The following is an 18,562-nucleotide window of genomic DNA, read 5'->3' as shown; positions in this document are numbered from 1 at the left end:
GAAATAGAGAGATCGTTTCCTTCATTTGTATGAAAGGAAGACTTGTATGAACTGATGCAGAATGAAGTGATCAAAAAGAAGAGAGTAACTGATACTTGAACATTAAGATTGTAAAAATGAATGATCTTGGAAGACTTTGGAAATCAAATCAATGCAGTCATTGACCACGATTCAGAAGATTACCAATGAGATGTTTTTCTCCTGACAGAGTGGTGATAGGTTCAAGATTCAGAATGTAACATACATTTTTGGGCATGGCAAATATAGGAATTTGCTTTACTTGACTCCGTTTAATTGTTATAAGGGTTTTGTTTAACTTTTTCTTTTTTCAAGAGAAGAAGGAAGAGGGGAGGAAAAAAATAATTGCTTAATAGTTTAAAAATTTTGATTTTTTTTGCTTAATTGTTTAAATTTGCTTAATTGCTTAATGGCTTAAAATATAGTTTAATTGCTTAATTATTGCCTAATAGTTTAATTAATTAATTAATTGCTTAATAGTTTAAAAAATAAAATGTAATTTTGAAAACAGTAGTGCCTTGACAGACAGGTTGGGGAAAGAACAGACCAGAGGGAAGGAGAACATTGAGAAGGTTATTACAAAAGTTCAAATTAGGGTAATAAAGACAAGACCCTGGATATGAGAAATATTGCCAAGGTAGAATCAATAAGAGATATGACTGGCCAACTGATTAGATAAAGTAAAGGGAAAGATCTAGGAGGTCTAAGAGAGGCAAGGGTCAAAGATGACTCTAAGGTTATGAGTCTAGGAGAGTAAACGAGTGGCAGTGTCAGAAAAATAAATTTTAAAAAACAGAAAATTTAGGGGAAGGGGCGTGTTTAGGGGGAAAGCTGATGAATTTAGTTTGGGACATTTGAGTAAGGTTTACTGGTACAATATCTTGGTGGAGATATCTAGCAGGTGGTTGAAAACCCAGTCCTAGGAGTCTACACAAAGGGTGGAGGTGGAGATATGATTCAGGAGTTAACTGATAAAGTGTGATAACACAAACCATGAGAGTAGATGAGATCACCAGGGAGGGAATGGAAAGAAAAAGAGGGTCAAGGTCACCCATGCTTACGGGAGTTGGAAACTGATGAGGCGACAGCAAAAAAAAAAAAAAAAAAAGAAAGAAAAAAGGAAAAGAAAAGAAAAGAAAAGAAAACCCATAGACTAGGAGAATCCTGAGAGTGCAGAAAACCAAAGGAGGCTGGGGTGAGTCAAGAGTGTCAAACGTGGACCTCCCCAGGTCCAGGAGGATGAGGCCTGAAAAAAATAGCATGAGATGCTTCTGTTGTTTGTTGGGGATGGGAATCAGACTGCAGGGAACTGAGAAATGCATGGGTAGTGAGGAAACACAAGGCAGATGAAGAGAAAGAAACAGATGAAAGGGTGGAGGGGCCAAGGGAATATATTTTTGGCATGGGGAACATAAATATATTTTTAGGCAGAGGGAAAAGAGTCAGTAAGGAGGGAAAGATATCAGAGAAAGGATGTAACCTTTATGAAGTAAGGTCATGGGGGAGATGGAAGGAGAGAGGCTTGAGGGTACAAGGTAGAGGGCTCAAACCTAGTAAGGTCCACACCTTCCTCTGAATCTGGAGGGAAAGAAGGGAAGACAGGTGAGGACATTGAAAGGTTTAGGGAATAGAAAAGGAGAGTTGATGAAGTCCCCAGTAATCGTCCACAATCTTCTCAATAAAGAGACAGGTGAAGTCACTCTGAGAGTCAGGGAAGAAAATGGGAAGATGGAGACTTGGGGAGAAAAAGAATAAGCATGGTGGGGAAAGTCAGTCAATAAGAGACTCATAAAATGACTGCTACAGTGCAGTGGAGATGCAGGAGAGGTCAGAAAGCAGAAACTTTTCCTGAATTCAGCCAGGATGATTTTGTGATAACGGAAGGTAGCAGGAGAAACCCTGGGTTACAGGGCAGGGCAGAGAGGATAGTGATAAATAAAAATCCAAAAGCCCAGAGAGTTCATTATCAAAGTTAGGGAACCCTGTAACTTGCAGTCAAGTCAGTCTATCCCCTTTCTTCTCTCCTTTCATCTCTTACTCAATATTTCAAGCATGGTGTCATCTACATTTTTTACTTAATTTTTAAAATTTAATTGAGGATTTCTTCTTTTCCTTTCATCTTCCTCTCTCTCCTTTGAGAAGACAGGGAACCTAGACTCTAGTCTCGGTTCTAGGAGATTCCGTTCATCTCAGACAGGGTACTCCGTGTGCCTAAGTTTCCTTATCAGTAAAACGAAGCTATTGCGCTAGAACAAATCTCTGAGGTCCTTTCCAGTTCTAAGAGAGATTAAACATTTAGTAAGTGCTTTCTATGAAGCAGGCATTGCCCTAAGTGCTAAGGATATGGATACAAGGAAACATGGCGGTCTCTGCCCTCAAGGAACTTACAGTCTCCTGGGAGAAGATGATGCATAGATACAGAAAGAGAATCTGGACAGCAAGGGGAAGGGAAATCAGAGGCTGACGACTTAGAAGAAAGGCTGCTAGATGTCCAGAGCAAAAATCAAGCTAGGAGTGAAGCGAGCATGGTTGGGTTCCCTCAAGAAATGGTGTTCCAGGCTAAGGAACCCCCAAACAGCAGAGCGAGCTTCAGGGAGAGGTTCCACCAAGGTGGGGAGGATCAACTAACATGATCCTCCTTTCTGTTCCTCTCACAAGACACTCTATCTCCTGACTCCATGAATTTTCACTGGCTAACCCCCACATCTGTAATTTGCTTCTTCCTCATCTCAGTCAGTCAATAAATATTTATTAAGCACCTACTATGTGCCAAGCAAGTAGGCGGCACAGTGGATAGAGTGCTTGGCCTGGAGTCAGGAGGACTCATCTTTGTGAGTTCAAATCCAGCCTCAGACATTTACTAGCTGTGTGACCCTGGGCAAGTCACTTAGCCCTGTCTACCTCAGTTTCCTTATCTGTAAAATGAGCTGGAGAAGGAAATGGGAACCACTCCAGTATCTCTGTCAAGAAAATCCAAAATGGGGTCACAAAGAAACGGACGCGGTGAAAAAACGACTGAACAACAGACAACAAAAGGTACCAGGCATTGTGCTAAGCACTGGGGGATACAAAGAAAGGTAAAAAGACAGTCCTTGTCTTTGAGGAGCTCAGTTTAATGGGGGAGACAACATGTAAATATGTACAAACAAGCTATGTACAAGATAAAGAGGAAATACTCAAGGGAGAGAAGGAACTAAAATTAAGAGGGATTATCCGTCTTCTAGCTTCCCTGGTCTCCTTCAAGTCTCAATCAAAATCCCACCTTCTACCTGAAGCCTTTCTGGATTCCCTTCAATCCAAATGCCTTTCCACTGTTGCAGACGTCCCACTTATCCTATGTACATATGCAATAATGATAATAATAAAAATCACTAACATTTATATAGTACTTACTATGTAAGCGTTTGACAATTATCATCTCATCTGATTCTCACAACATTGGGAGATAGGTGCTATTATTACCCCCATTTTACAGATGAGGAACCCAAGGCAAACGGGTGACACAGCTGGTAAGTGTCTGAGGCCACACTTGAACTCATCTTCCTGACTCCAGGTCCAGCGCTCTATGCACTATGGCGTTACCCAGCTGTCCATATATACCTTATTTGTATATACTTGTTTGCATCAAATGATTGTGAGTTCCTAGAAAGCAGGGGCTGCTTTTTGACTTTGCATTGTACCCCCAGTGCTTAGCACAGTGTCTGGCATACAGTAAACACTTAAATGTTTGGTGATTTAATTTGGATATTTATAATAGTCAAAATGACTTAGTCACTCAAAGTCGTTCTTAAAACAATGTTGCTGTTACTGTATACAATGTTCTCTTGGTCCTGCTCATTTCACTCTTCGTTATTTCCAGTAAGTCCTTCCATGCTTTTCTAAGATCATTGAGCTCATCATTTCTTATACTTGACCTATAAGCTGGTTTCTACAGTTGGTTGTTACCTCTTACTTCCTCCCTCAATTATACACGTAGAAGAATGTCAAAGAAAGCCAAAAGTCAATGGAGAGGGAAGAAGAGAATGATCACGTCAAAATAAACCAGTCTTTCAGAGGGACATTGTGGGTCTTCATTATATAACGTCACCATGGTGTTTTGGACTCCTAAGAGATGGGCACTGGGTCAATTTAAGATATCCTGAGTGCTGTTACCATGAAGCCTGGGGAGCTGGTAATAGGCCATGTTTTGTGTAGAAGGGACATAATTGGGAGGCTGAAACAGAGCTTTCCGCTGCCCCAAAGCCTTTTGCTCTAAAACAAAAGTCTCCTTCCAGTGGGAGACTTTCCATGCATGCAGAGCAGTCTTTTTGTAAAGTCTTGCTTCAGGTTTCCTTTTGCTCCTTGGTTACGAGCCATGGGAAAGAACATCTTGCAACAGAGTCATTGGTCCTTCCTGACCACAGAGAGGGCTCTGCTACCACCACCCTCCCCAGGATTCTATTCAAAACAGAATTCTGAACTGCGGTTGCAAAGGAGAGACAGTCCCACTGCACTCTCATTCAGCATCAGACCTACTGCCATGTGAAAAGATCTTAAGGTCATCATTCACAGAATGAGCGAGTCACGAGGAAGCAGATCTCTGGAAAACATTGTCAGAGTCAATATTTACTCCAGTTGAAAAAAAAGAAAAACTAAGAGGTGAAAGAAAGTCCTCTCGAGCTAGACCCTATTTTGCTTGTGGTGATATCAGGAGTACTTTGAGGTGAGTGACACGTCCACACCCCAAACACAGCAATGGCAGTATTCAATATCAAGACCATTTGTCACTCACCGTAACAGCAGAAGAAGGCGTGGCTAACCCCGTGGGGGTGAAAGTTATATCATCAAAAGCTGACACGTTAGCTGCAAGACAAGAGAGATTTGAAACCATAAACACCAGACAAACAAATGAAAATTATAATTTAATGTGTAAAAAAACAAAGAGGCAGAGTATTTTGTTTTGATCTGTTTTGTTTTGCAATTAGGTTTCTCCAACTGCCACAAAATAAAGGGGCAGTTTACAATCCAATTAAGTTTCATTAAATTTGTTTTCTCAGGCTGATCAGTTTTTGATCATCTTTTGCTGCTATGTCCTTCTATGATAATTCTTTTTAGAAAAAAAAAGAATGGTAGCAATTTCAGTAAGAAGGTGAAGTCAATATTTCATTGTATGGGGGGTTCAGACAAAATACAAATTCTCTCTCTCTCTTTTTGTCTTTCCTTCTTTTCCTCTCCCTTCTCTACCGTCTCTGTCTACCTCTCTGTCTTTGTCTGTGTCTGTCTATTACGCACACTCTCACGCACACTCCTAGAACCTGGAAGACAATAACTGAGGACTCTCAGTATAATGATGAAATCCAAGAATTGCCCAGGCCCTCAGAGACCACCTAGTCTCATCTACAGCTAAACAACAATCCTCTCGGCACCATAACTCACAAGTGGTTATCCAACCTTTGTTTTCAGTGTCTAATGAAGGGTAACCAGTCACCTCCAGAGGCAGTCCTGATTAGCTCTGATTGTTAAGAAGCTTTTTCCTGCCTCCAGGCCCAACAACAACACCCAGGGCTTATAATGATACCCTCTGGGGCCATTAGAACAACTCTTTTCTCCTCACCTCCTTCCCCTTCCCACCTTTCTACATACACCTTAGTCCTTCAAATGCTCTTAACTACAGTAAGTAGGCCCCCTCTGGGTCTTTTCTTCTCCATTTCCTTCAACAGATTCTCACATGCTATGATCCCAAGGCCTTCCTGGTTGTCCTTCACTGGACACACTCCACTTTCAACCACATTCTTCCTACAATATGGCAACCAGAAACGAATGCAACAGACATGTGATCTGACCAGGGCAGAGAATAGCAGAATTATCACTTCCCAAGTCCTGACACTCTGCCTCTCGATGTAACCTAAGAACACATTAGCATTTTTGGCTGCTATATCATACTTCTGCTTTAGGAATAAATTTCTTCTCCTTCCCTGGGTCTCAATTTCCTCATTTGTGAAATGGGGATTAGACTACTTTGTACTACTTACCTCATAGGAGCACAGATATAGATCCAGAAGATTATCTAGTCCAACCCACTCATTCTAACAGATGAGGAAACCGAGGGCCCAGAGAGGTCAAGTGACTTTCCCATTATCACATAGCAAGCAGCAGAGCTGGGATTTGAACTTGGATCCCCTGATTTGCCACCTTACACACCATTATCGCATGAGGAAGGAGATGTGCAAACCCTGAAGTGTTGGGTAATTGGGACTTGAGATCATAAATCTGCATATTTTCCTGAAGGTCCCACAATTCAGTTGCCACTTAGGCTATAACATCTTGTCCATCACAATTATTCACTTTCTAATTTGGGGGATTCAAACTTTTCCAACTTTTCCTTTCATCTGGTTGGATGAAACAACAAAACTAACAAAAAAAACCTAGTATTTATGGAGTTAAGTTTGCAAAGGATTTCAGGTACATAATCTCATTTAATCATTCTGAAGTCAGAGGCCTTGGGTTCAAATTCCACCCTTGGAGAAATCACTTACATCTCATCTGTAAAATGAGGGGCTGGTCTTGGTGACCTTGAAGTTTCCTTCCAGCTCTAAACCTCTGATCCTTAAAAAGCACTCTGGAATGAATGAGAACACGGAGAATTCCAGAAACCTTCATTCTGTCCTTGCCTTTACCTGACACAGTTCTTTTAAACCAGAGAACCAATGGGATCTATTTGCTTTGGAAGGGGGGAGATTTTGGATACCACTCTCCTTGGGAATGCTTTGTTGCTGTTGCTTAATTCCAGGGAATTTTCGTAGAACTTTTGCATCGGTCACCCTTTTTTAATTCCTTCCCTTTCTAGGGGTCATTTCAGTTGGTCTTAAAGATATCTGTGGGAATGGAAGACTTTAAGAATAGGGAAATGTATTTATGAGTTCTTGGCCTTTGCCTTTCACCATTTCTTAAACTGGATTTGATTTCTCTTTACATAGGTATATAAGAAAGCAGGAGAGCTACATAAATGTGTCTCTAGGGGCTAGAAAAGAGGATGGTATATAGTATATAGATGGTATATGATTCAGGGCTGGTATATAGAATAGAATACATTCCTTACTGAAGAAGTGTCAGTGACAGGGTCCTTGTATGGCTTCTCACAGCCTGGCATCAGTGATCAATGGAAGTCTGTCCAATACCCCAAGAGATGGATGGTTGGTCACCAGAGGGTAGGAGGTAGAGACAAGCAACAGCTGATTGCTGAAGGCAGGATTCCCAGTTTGAAGCATAATTGTTATTCAATTCTCAACCTAGCTCCTCTCTGCCTAAAGGGATGTAGCACTCTCTGTCCATGATTGAGTTAAATAAACCTCAAAGAGAAAATAATCCTGTGGCAATAAAATTACAATTTCTCACCCCATTTTTTCCATTCAATAAATATTTACGAGATATGTAGTATATGGGGCAAATGGAGAAAATAGTGACTTGGAATTGATTTAACCACTCAATAACTACAACACAAAGGGATTAATATTTGTGTTGCATATTGTTTAGAGAAGCAGCATGACCCCATAAGTAAAGAGTTGGCCTCAAAATGAGGAAGACCTGGGTTCACATCCTGCCCCTCTGTGTGACCCTGGCAAATCACTCAGTGATTTAGGCAGGTGGCCCCAGACACACTGAGGCAGTCCACACTCCCAAGTGGAGCAGAAAGCAGGTTAAAATGTAATTGGGAAATATTTAATAAAATGAATACAAATACAATAGACTATAGATAATGTTAATGTGTGATTTTCTAAGTCAAGATGCCCCTGGTAGGGATCCTTATGCACCTTTTGGTATCTCCTGTTTCTATTTGAGATTCACAAGTCTCAAGTAGGCAACTCTGTAAGACTGAGGAGCAGAGAAGAAGCCAAGCTGTATAGGTCAAGGAAGCTTACTCGCCTGGAAGTTTTCTATACTAATAAAATCACAGGTTTGGTCCCTAATCTCTTACCAACAAAATAACCCAAGGAATGGGGGAGGGGGGCCAGTTGTTCCACCAGTAAAACAGCATGAAATGCTCAAAGAATGTCAGAAATGAAAGAACAAAAATAGTCAATTTTGTTGATATTGAGTAATTTCTGTCATGTCTGACTCTGTGACCCTGTTTTGGGGTTTTCTTGGCAGAGATATTAGAACGGTTCACCATTTTCTTCTCCAGCTCATTTTACAGATGAGGAAACTGAAGCAAAATGAGTTAAGTGACTTGCCCAGGGTCACACAGCTACTAAGTGTCAGATGTCAAATTTGAACTTGGGTCTTCCTGACTCCAAACCCTGGGTTCTATCCATTGTTCCCCCTAGCTGCCCCAAATAGACAATACTAAATACTAATTTTTAAAACTAAATAACCACCCCAAATCTTCCTGGGATTTCTGCTTCAGACTGGACTGGATGGATAACATATATCCGATTATCTGTAATATTTACTCACAGATAATATTTCCATCCTGCTACAAGCTTTAAAAAAAGTCTTTGGGGAAAAGGAGAGAACAGCATTAGGAGGAAATAACACAGAAGAAAAAGTTATCCATTACATATCAATCTAAGACAGGGGAATTGTATTTTGCTATTTCTATTTGACTCTCCCTTTGGTTCACCTAAGTAACTACTACTACTGCTAATAATAATAATAATAATAATAATAATAACAATAATAGCTAACATTTATATAGTGTTTACTATGTGCCATGCGCTATGCTAAGTACTTTAAAAACATTATTTCATTTGATCCCCACAACTCTGGGAAGTAGGTACTATTATTATCCCAGTTTTACAGATGAGAAAATTGAGGCAAATAGGGTTAAGTGACAGACCCAGATTAAGCTAGTAAGTATCTGAGACTAAATTTGAACTCAGGTCTTTCTGACTCCAGGTCTAACTGTCTATCCACTGTACCTCCCAACTGCCCCTGATTTTTATTATTAATTTTACCATGATTGGTAATATGGAATACTATGAAGTCTGACTTAACCTTGAATATTAAAGAATTGCCAAAGATACTGAGAGCTTCCATACTCCCTACAATGGTGTCCTTAGACAGAGATCTATGCCCAAAACAAAACACATTTATTCCTCTTTTTGGAGAAAGCTGCTTCTTTTCTTATTCTCTAAAAAAAAAGCCTCTTTTCACCATCACTGAGTCCTGGGGATGTAGAATTATATTATTTCAGAAACCTAGCATTCTATGCATAAAGCTATACTGCAGAGATGTCACCCATCGATGAGGGATGAGGCTTTGTATAAACATCTTATACCAAGAAAGTGTTCAGTGATGTGGGAGAGGAGCTGCCTCTCCTAGGGTTTCACCCGTGATTGAAGGACCCCCATTTCCATGCCTGTAAAATTACCTCCTAGTCTGCAGGATGGCGACCTCCATCTGTGAAGTTACCAGTTCACTATTACATACTTTCCTGGTGCTGAAAAACACACCAGTAGCCAATTTAAATATTATTGACTCATTGATCAAATTCTTTAACTCAGAGGGTGTATTGTGATGAGAAACCAGACTTTTGTTGTTTTTTTTAAGAATGTTCTGGATGTAATTTTGACTCTGTTATCCTTCCAAGGTAGAGTTTCAGTGTCCTATCAAGAAATATTAAAGTTTGCGAGCCAACTCTATAGGGGTAAGTTAGCTAAGGGAATCATTAACCTCTGGAGGTATTCATGAAAATGGCCAAAGTTCATTTGCTGGGTTGTTTTCTGTTCCACAAATGACTTTGCTCTCCATAATACCAGTGGACCAATCTTGCCAACTAAGATAGATAGGAGGAGAGAGGGGATCAAAAGTCCAGAAGAGAACCCTTTCCCATCAGCTCCCTTCTCCACTTAAGCTCAGAGTCAGTACTGAAAAATGATGCACAGAGGGCTCTGTCTGTTACACAGCCACATCTTGGAAGAGAAAGATGGTGCAATGTCTTTAATTCAATCTCTTAAACTTGGTGGTTCCATCCTGGTGCAGCTTTCTCATGCACAGAACTATATGCGGCCAAGGACCTTTCAAATCTTGGTCAGACAAAGCTTCTGACTTTCACAACAGAACCGAGAAAGCCAAGTGTAACTTAGGTCAAAGAAGAAGCTAAAACCAGATTGAGTTAGCACCTGTAATTCAAGTATAAAATCCGTTCCTGTCTCAATATCATGTTCTCAGGTAAACAAGGATCAGATACTTCTCAGAAAAAAAGGACAAATGTGAAGGTTTTGCTTTATCTTCACATTTACTCCAGATACCATAGATACTACTTAAGCTAGATGGTGCAGTAGATAGAGGGTTGGACTTTGAAACAGGAAGATCTGAGTTAAAATCATCACTCAGACATTTACTGGCTGTATAAGTTTGGGAAAGTCATTTAACCTTTATCAGCCTCAGTTTCCTCACTTTAAAAATGTGAGCACCCACCTTTCAGGGCTATTGAGAGAATCAAATAAGATAGCCTACACATAGCACCTTGCAAACCTGAAAGTGCTTTTATTATCATTATTTTCATTTATTTCCCCCTTTCCATCTCCATCCAAATAATAAAACAAATGAATTCAAGTTTAGCTAAGGCCATCTAGGTATGTGACTGACACCAGCCTGACCTTTTTTTCTAGTGCGATGGATGAGAGGTGGAAACTTCAAGGTGACTTTGTGTGCATGTTGAATTTCCATTCCTTTTAGTAAATCTCAGTGTGGGTTTACTCAAACCTGCTGAGGAAGCCAACATGGATCTCAGCATTGGCAGGTTCCTATTAAACTTTGAGCTAACCTTTGTGTTTTGGAACCACAGCTCTCCCTGGGGAGGAGTGAGGCAGACACTCTCTCTATTTCGTTTTTCACGTAAAAAATTTTATGTTTTGTTTTGGCTTTTCTTGGGTAGAGGACAATTCACCACAATACCTCTTAGACCTAATCTGTATTGAGAACAGGAAGCAAAGATCACCAAGAGCCAGAATGGTCCAACTGAAGTCACTAACATCATTTCCTTCTTTGACAATGTTATTAAACCGATAGGTCAGGGAGATGTCACCAATCTAGTTTACCTAGATTTCAACAAAACTTTTTGATAAAGTATCTCATACTATTCTTAGAGAAAAAATGAGGGGGCAGCTAGGTGGCACAGTGGATAGAGCACCAGCCCTGGATTCAGGAGGACCTGAGTTCAAATCCAGCCTCGGACACATAACACTTACTAGCTGTGTGACCCTGAGCAAGTCACTTAACCCCATTGCCTAGCCAGAGAGAGAGAGACAGAGAGAGAGAGAGAATGGAAAGATGAGAACTAGACAGAAGGGGGATTTAGACTTGGTTGAATGGCCAGACCCAAAGGGTCATCATTAAGGATTCCATGTAAACTTAGCTGATGTCTAGTCCCCCAGAGATCTGGGCTTGGCCCTCTGCTTTTTTAACATTTTTAGTAATGGATTCTGCAAAGGTATACATAGAATGCGTATCAAATCTGCGGATGACACAAAGGAAGAGCTAACAACTTGGATTACAGTCAGGATCTAAAAACATCTTGGATGGCTAAAAACTCTGGCTGAATCTAAGAAGATGGAATTCAACAGGAATAAAATACTTTGGGCTTAAAAATTAATTTTGCTTGTATGAGATAGGGGATGAGCGGTTAGAGAGCAGTTTATCTGAAAAAGATCTAGGCATCTTAGTGGATTGTAAACTCAATATATTGGCATCCTCGAGGTAGGGAGTTGATAGTTCCACTCTATTCTATTCTGACTAGAGCATATCTGGAGTACTGTTTAATTCTGGGTGCCATATTTTGGGAAAGACAATTGTAGAGCACCTAGAAGAGGGTGACCAGCATGGTAGAGGCCTTCAATTTCATTCCACATGACAATTATTTGAAGAAAATGAGGGGAAAAGAATAGTAGTCTGATTCATTTTACAGATGAAGAAAGTGAGGTCTAGAGGATAAAGTGAATGGCCTAAGGTCACACAGTGAGTGTCAGATCGGGATTTGAACCCAAATCTCCTGACTCCCAGACAAAATGCTCAAACTCCTAGATTTTATGAGAATGTGTCAGATTTTATATGAGTTATTGTAATGACTCAAAGATACGTTGGAACCCTTGTTACTATACATACTCCGACTTCTCAGGAACAGTGTAATCTAATGGGAAGAGCAGTGGAGAATGCCTTTCCTCTGCTGATTGTCTTCTGTGTATCCCATATCTAACCTCTTTGTATATTTTTGTTTGCATATGGTCTTCTCTGTGAGCCCCTTAAGAGCAGTGACCGACCTCTCCCTGTCTTTGTATCCCCGGAGCTCAGCACACTGTCTGACAAATAGTAGGTGCTTAACAGAAGCTCACTGACTCGTCTGACGTTCCCATGCTTCAGCTATAGTTCCTCAATTTAACACAACATCTGGGTGAATGTCATTAGTGCCTGAGCTGGTGTTTGGAAATTTCTGGAGGGAGTAGGGGGAGCACGCCAGACTTTTCTGGGAACCAGCCTACTTTTACATCATGACCATGTGTCACTGTCCCCACCACCAGAGTCAGAGCAGGTAGAAGCTGAGGGGCACATCCTCACCTGAGTCTGGAGGTACGCAGGCACAAGAGAAATGAGTGATGTAGTCCGCTTTGAAGTGGGAGTTGATCGGATAGTAATCAGCCAGCTTGATCATCTTCTTGAATGCGTCATAGATGAAAATGAAGCTGATGAGAGAGGAGAAGCCCTCTTCAGTGAAGCGGGTGAAGTATTGCACTAAGAAGCTGGCGTCCGTGGCCACCAAGACGAGACACAGGAAGGAGGACCACAGACCAATCCACAGACGGAACTCCAGATAGTCAAAACCGTTGTCTCTGGAAGAAAGCAAGAAAGAGATTTAGACTCTGCCTCTACACACAAAGAATTGGACCCTCAGAAGCTAATGAATTAATAAATATATGTCAAAAATCAGCTACAGGTCCTAGGAAAGAAGCATACTCTGGGTTATAGGGTTATAGATTTAGAAGTGGGAGGGACCTTAAAGAGACCAGTGAATCCAACCCCATCATTTTACAGATGAGGAAACTGAAGCCAAGAGAAACAAAGAGACTTGCCCAAGGTCATATAGCTAGTAAGTGTCTAAGGTTGGATTTGAACTCAGGTCTTCTTGACTCCAAGCCTAATGTCCTACCCACTGTCCTATCCTCCCAGAAATGCCAAAATTCAGTAATTTAGTCATTCCAGCCTAGATAATTGAGCTTCCCAAAGGAAATAATTCCAGAAATTGTGAGAGAAGCACAGAGAAAGGGACCAGATAATCTGTCCTTGGGGACACTTAGACCTTCCTTGGAAGGAGAGTCTTCCCCTATTAGCCTGAGTGGCATTCTATTGTAAGTTGCTACTGATTTGAGAAGATGGGAGTCAGGAACACCCCTTTCCTCTTTTCCCACCTACCTTGGCACAGTCAGTCACCTGCATCCAAGGATGCCACAGTCTTTCAAAATATATAAATATATTCCAGTTTCAACAAAGAACCAAAGCAAAGAGCTGGTAAGGAATGAGTGGTAAGGAAAATGAGTCCAGTTAAACCATTGCGGTTATTTCAACATATTTGGAGGTGACTTTACAATTGTTCTTTTTTTTACACATTCCTTATGAACTTTCTGTGAGATACTTTTGAGGGATAGGGAGGAGGGAGAGGAGTCTGGGCCTGTAATTTCATACACATACAACATCCCTTTCACCAGTGAAGATCAATCTATCAACAAATATTTGTTAAATGATTAATACATGCCAGACACTGAGCTAAGCCTGGAAATACGGAGAACTAGCTATGTGATCCTGGGTAAATTGCTTAATTTCTGTTTGCTTTAGTTTCCTCATCTATAAAATGGGAATAATAATATCACTTACCATGCAAGGTTGTTGTAAAAATCAAATGAATGAGATACTTATAAAGTGTTTAGTACAGTGCCTGGTACAAAATGTTAGCATCATTATCATCATCAATGATGATTATCATCATCATCATCGTCATCATCATCATCATCATCATCGTCACTGTCTTAGCAAGTTGCCTGGGGTGCTGAAAATTTAAGTGGACTTAAACCCACTTATCACAGCTAGTATGTCTCATGGGCAAGAGTTGAAGCCACTTCTTTCTGATTCCAAAGCCAACCCTCACTCCACAATACTATGCAGCCTGTCTTGGTGATATAGAGATGGGTATCATTCCAATTTTCCATATTAAAAATAGATAAATTAAGGACCTTTCTCTAAGTCTTCAGCCTGAATTTCCAATCTTTCCTAATATTGGATTTTAATACCACTGTGGAGTTAGATCAAGACCCAAACTACCATTCATTCCCCAGTGACACTGGGGTTGTTGATGGTAAGTCTCTGAAATCCCACAAAAGACCAATAGAAGTAGCATAAACATAAGCTGATAGATGGAAGGGGCCTATCGTGTCATTTATCTAGTCTAACACCCACATTTTATGGATGAGTAGAATTATGTTTGAAGTTAAGGGATTTGTCCAAGGTTCAGTGACTGAGGTTGGGTTGGAATCCAAGTTCCCTTACTCCTGGTTCAGTTTTCCTGCCTCTAAAGCACACTTCCCGTGCTCCGAATTTGATTTAGCTCCTGATAGGGTATCATTTGAGCCCTTACTTCACAAAACACCAGATAATAATGAAATATGTTTATTATATAATGAATTTCCTCCAGGTGATTTAGAAACATCCATCCATCCATGCATTCATTCATTCAACAAACTTTCATTATTTGTTTTATCAGACCTGGAATGTCATTAGTATAGGGGAACTGATTGTGCCTAATCTCTATCTTCCAGTCTTAAAGACTTGCCCCAGGCCACAAAGTCAGTAAGTGTCAAAAGTGGGACCTTAAGTAAGCTCTTCCCAGAATCCAAGTCAGCTTTCAATCCACTGGGCCACACTAGTTTCTTATTACTAAACTAATAATTTGTCAATTAATATTAAAATTAATAAATGTTTCTTGAATGAGATAAATACTAGACAAAGCAATCTGGGATCTACAATGAGTCATCAGAAGAATTAGGAATCAGGGTTTTTTATTTCTGGGTTTGCTCCCTATCCACTTGACCAAGAGATCACCAGCGAAAAGAAGTGTTTAAAAGTATTTCTTTTTAATTACACTTATCTTTGCTTCCCTAAAAAGGCCTGTGTTCAACAATCTCATCTTCCCCTCCAATGTTTTAGCTTGTTTATAAGAATTGTAGCAAGAATAAGATCCTTTTATTTGCATGAGGTTGAAACATCATCACTTGGGAAAGGGGGAGATGGGAAGATTCCAATTATGAGATCTTGCAAAGAAAAAAGATACCTAGACTAACTGGAAAAATAAATACTTGGGTCTGAGTGACCCTAAAACCGTCTTATCTGGTCTCAATCACTGAAAACAGTGGAAAATAGCCACAGAAATGGTGTGCTTAAAGTAGGAAGAACAAGGACTAATAAGATAGGGGTCACTTCTTCAAAATTTAGAACAAGATTATCAGTCAAAATAAGGATTAACCCTACTACCATGGTATGGTTATGAGAAATAGTTCACTGTTCTGTAATTTTGGTTGTGTCCAACTCTTCATGTTCCCATCTGGGGTTTTCTTGGCAAAGATACTGGCGTGGTTTGCCATTTCCTTCTCCAGCTCATTTTACAGATGAGGAAACAGGCAAACAGGATTAAGTGACTTGCTCAGGGTCACACAGCTAGTAAGTGTCTGAGGCCAGATTTGATCTCAGGTCTTCCGGACTCCAGGCCTGGCACTCTATCCACTGTGCCACCAGCTGCTTCATGTATACCCTACCACTAATTAACTGTATAGGTTAACAGAAAGACCATTGGGTTTGGAACTTCCTGCTACTTTCCTTTCTCTTTTCCCTCCATCTCTGTATTGTCTGAGCATACCATACTCTGACCATTTCCCCCCCATTCTTGAGATGTCAAAAGTCCCATTTGCCTCCTAAGCCAGTGGCAAGTTTCCGATCAGAATCGTGGCTTTCAAGCCAAAAAGGACCTTGGAGGTCAGCTGGTCCAACCTCCTCCATTTATAGGTAAGGGAACCAAGACCTAGAGAGACTTGCTCAAGATAGCAAATTGTGGGGCCAGGACTCAATACCAGGCCTTCTGATCCAGCATTGTTTCTGATATAACAACAATACTAATACTAATAATAATAATAACAACAATAATAATAATAAACAACATTTATGTAGCCCTTTAAGGTTTGCAAAGTACTTTATAAATGTAACTTTATTTTATGCTCACAATAACCCTGGGAGGTGGGTACTTTTCTTATCCCCATTTTCCAGCTGAGGAAACTGAGGCAAACAGAGGTGAAATGACTTGCCCAGGGTCACACAGCTAGTAGGGGTTTGAAGCTGGATTTGAACTCAGGTTTTCCTAACTCTGGGTCCTAGCTGCCTATACCTGTTCCTACCTTTTCCTTTTAGCCCCCCAAACCATGTGAAAGTCTAAGGAGAGGACTGATAAAATTATTTTTACCATTGTTATACTGTTTTTAAGAACATGTACCAAATAATGATAATAATAATAAAGTAATTTGATCAAAATAAAGGCAGGCTGGTACATAAAACAGTACCATATTGTTTAGTGCTGTATTTAAAGAAAAATCTTTTCCCCTTTGACATTGCACTTCTCATCAGATATAATTTCCAGACAAATCATGGGGCACTTTGTTTACTTTGCTCATTACGGGCTATTTGAAGGGAAAGCAAGACATTAATTTGCTTAATAAAAGGAAATAATTTCTATCTCAGAATTATCTAGAGGAAAGCAGCAGAAACATTTTCTCCAGATTAAGGCTCTGATCGTTTTGCTGCCTGTAAATCTTTGGGAAGAGGCGGCTTCTGTTCGTTCCTGCGTAGGGCATAGAGCGGCTTAATCTTCCCACAAAGGCCTTCTCCTCTCACACAATGAGCTTTCTTAGACACAGAAAGCTTCCTGACTCTGCTGTAAACCAGCAGGAGTGGAGTTCTTTCCAGTGTCCCAGGGGTCACATGTTAACAAGGAATTCCCAAAAAAGCTAAGAAAAAGCTGCAGCGTTAGGTTGAAATGTAGAGCACGAAGTCCTCTGCTTTACCCAAAACAGGCCGTAAGGGGCCAGTCTTGAAGTAACAACAACGACAATAATATGATTATATTCGGCACTTACGTGGTGCTGAAATAAAGGAACTCATCTGATTTTCACATGGCATGGTGGGAAAAGTGCTACTGTCTTTGTAGACTGAGGACCTGAGTTCAAATTCAGCCTGCTACTTGCTACTTGGGGGACCTTAGTCTCCCTGGACACTGGTTTCTCCATCTGTAAAAGGAGGGGGTTGTATTTGTTGACCTGTGCGGTTTCTTTTCACTCTAGATCTGAGATCTTTATGAAACAGCTTTGCAAGAGAGCATTATGGGTATTGTTATTTTCATTTGGTCCATAAGGAAATGGAGACTTATTGAGGTTAAGGGTCACATAGCTACCAACCCTCTACATTGGAGCACCCTGTTTCTATTGTCTCCTCCTAAACCTAAAAAATCCACTTTTAAATTAAAATTAAAAAATACATTTTTAAATTCAACTCTCCTTGAAATGAACAGAAACTTTTGGGGACTATAAATGGAAGGCCTTTTTCTTAACCCTCTCTGGTTGTTGTTCAGTCATGGCCAGCTCTCCATGATGCCATTTTGGGGGTTTCTTGGCAAAGATACTGGAATAGTTTGCCATTTCCTTCTCCAGCTCATTTTACAGATGAGGAAACTGAGGCAGACAGGATTACGTGACTTATCGAGGGTCTACTCCCATAGCAATAATAAATAAAGACCATTAATGCAGTACTCAATTTCTATTACCTCCTCAATGAAGTAGCTAATAAGAACCCAGAACCTATTTCTAGGTTTTACAGGACAAATTAAGTACAAATTCCTAAAGGGAATTTATAATTTCCTCTGTAAATCAGTCACTTATTTGATGACAGGAAGAAGCTAGAGACTTCTCTAAGGTGATAAAGCTAAGAAGTAGAAGAACAGGGGTTTGAACCCAAACCTGCTTATTCTAAGGCTCTTTCCCTTATTCTTTACTGCCTGACACTATTTATATCCCTACTATAATCTGTGAAAAGATTTAACTCAGATAAGACTTGTTCACTCTATGGATAGTAAATGACGGTCAAAAGAAGTCAGAAGTCACAAAAGTGGATTCTGCCCTTCCTCTGTCCAAAGTAGACCTTAGCTTAAAAGAGCCAAGGTCTCCCCCTGCATCTGGTGCCATCTTCAGTTGTCCTGATCCTTATCTAGCCACTGGACCCAGATGGCTCTGGGGGTGAAAGTGAGGCTGGTGACTTCGCACAGTTCTCCCTCACTTAAATCCAATTCGCTTGCAGGTCACGGCATCACCTTCCCGATGCCATGGTCCTCTTCAAGAATGAAGGACAAACAATAATTTTGGATTAGATGTTACTACTTGAGTTAGTATAGAATTGTTATGTCTTTGATTCCAGTGAATTTTTGAAGCTATTTTCATTTTCTTTCTTTCTTTCTTTCTTTCTTTCTTTCTTTCTTTCTTTCTTT

General features: G+C 40.3%; 1 protein-coding gene across 2 annotated transcripts in view; it reads right to left on the bottom strand.

Annotated features, from left to right (window-relative positions):
• SLC4A4 (solute carrier family 4 member 4) overlaps window positions 1-18,562 on the bottom strand; it is a 392,678-nt gene that overhangs the window by 62,751 nt on the left and 311,365 nt on the right. For both annotated transcript variants that reach the window (XM_027854521.1, XM_027854522.1), the window contains exons 14-15: window positions 12,553-12,824; window positions 4,790-4,860 (exon numbers count right to left, since the gene is read on the bottom strand). In XM_027854521.1, the coding sequence (XP_027710322.1) occupies window positions 4,790-4,860; window positions 12,553-12,824 (343 nt within the window). The remainder of the gene's footprint in view (window positions 1-4,789; window positions 4,861-12,552; window positions 12,825-18,562) is intronic.

This window comes from Vombatus ursinus, unplaced genomic scaffold (genome assembly GCF_900497805.2).
Source record: "Vombatus ursinus unplaced genomic scaffold, bare-nosed wombat genome assembly UNPS02010461.1, whole genome shotgun sequence".
Taxonomy (NCBI): Eukaryota; Metazoa; Chordata; class Mammalia; order Diprotodontia; family Vombatidae; genus Vombatus; species Vombatus ursinus.
The sequence above is the reverse complement of the archived record's forward strand: the minus strand, read 5'-3'. Positions and strand labels throughout refer to the sequence as shown.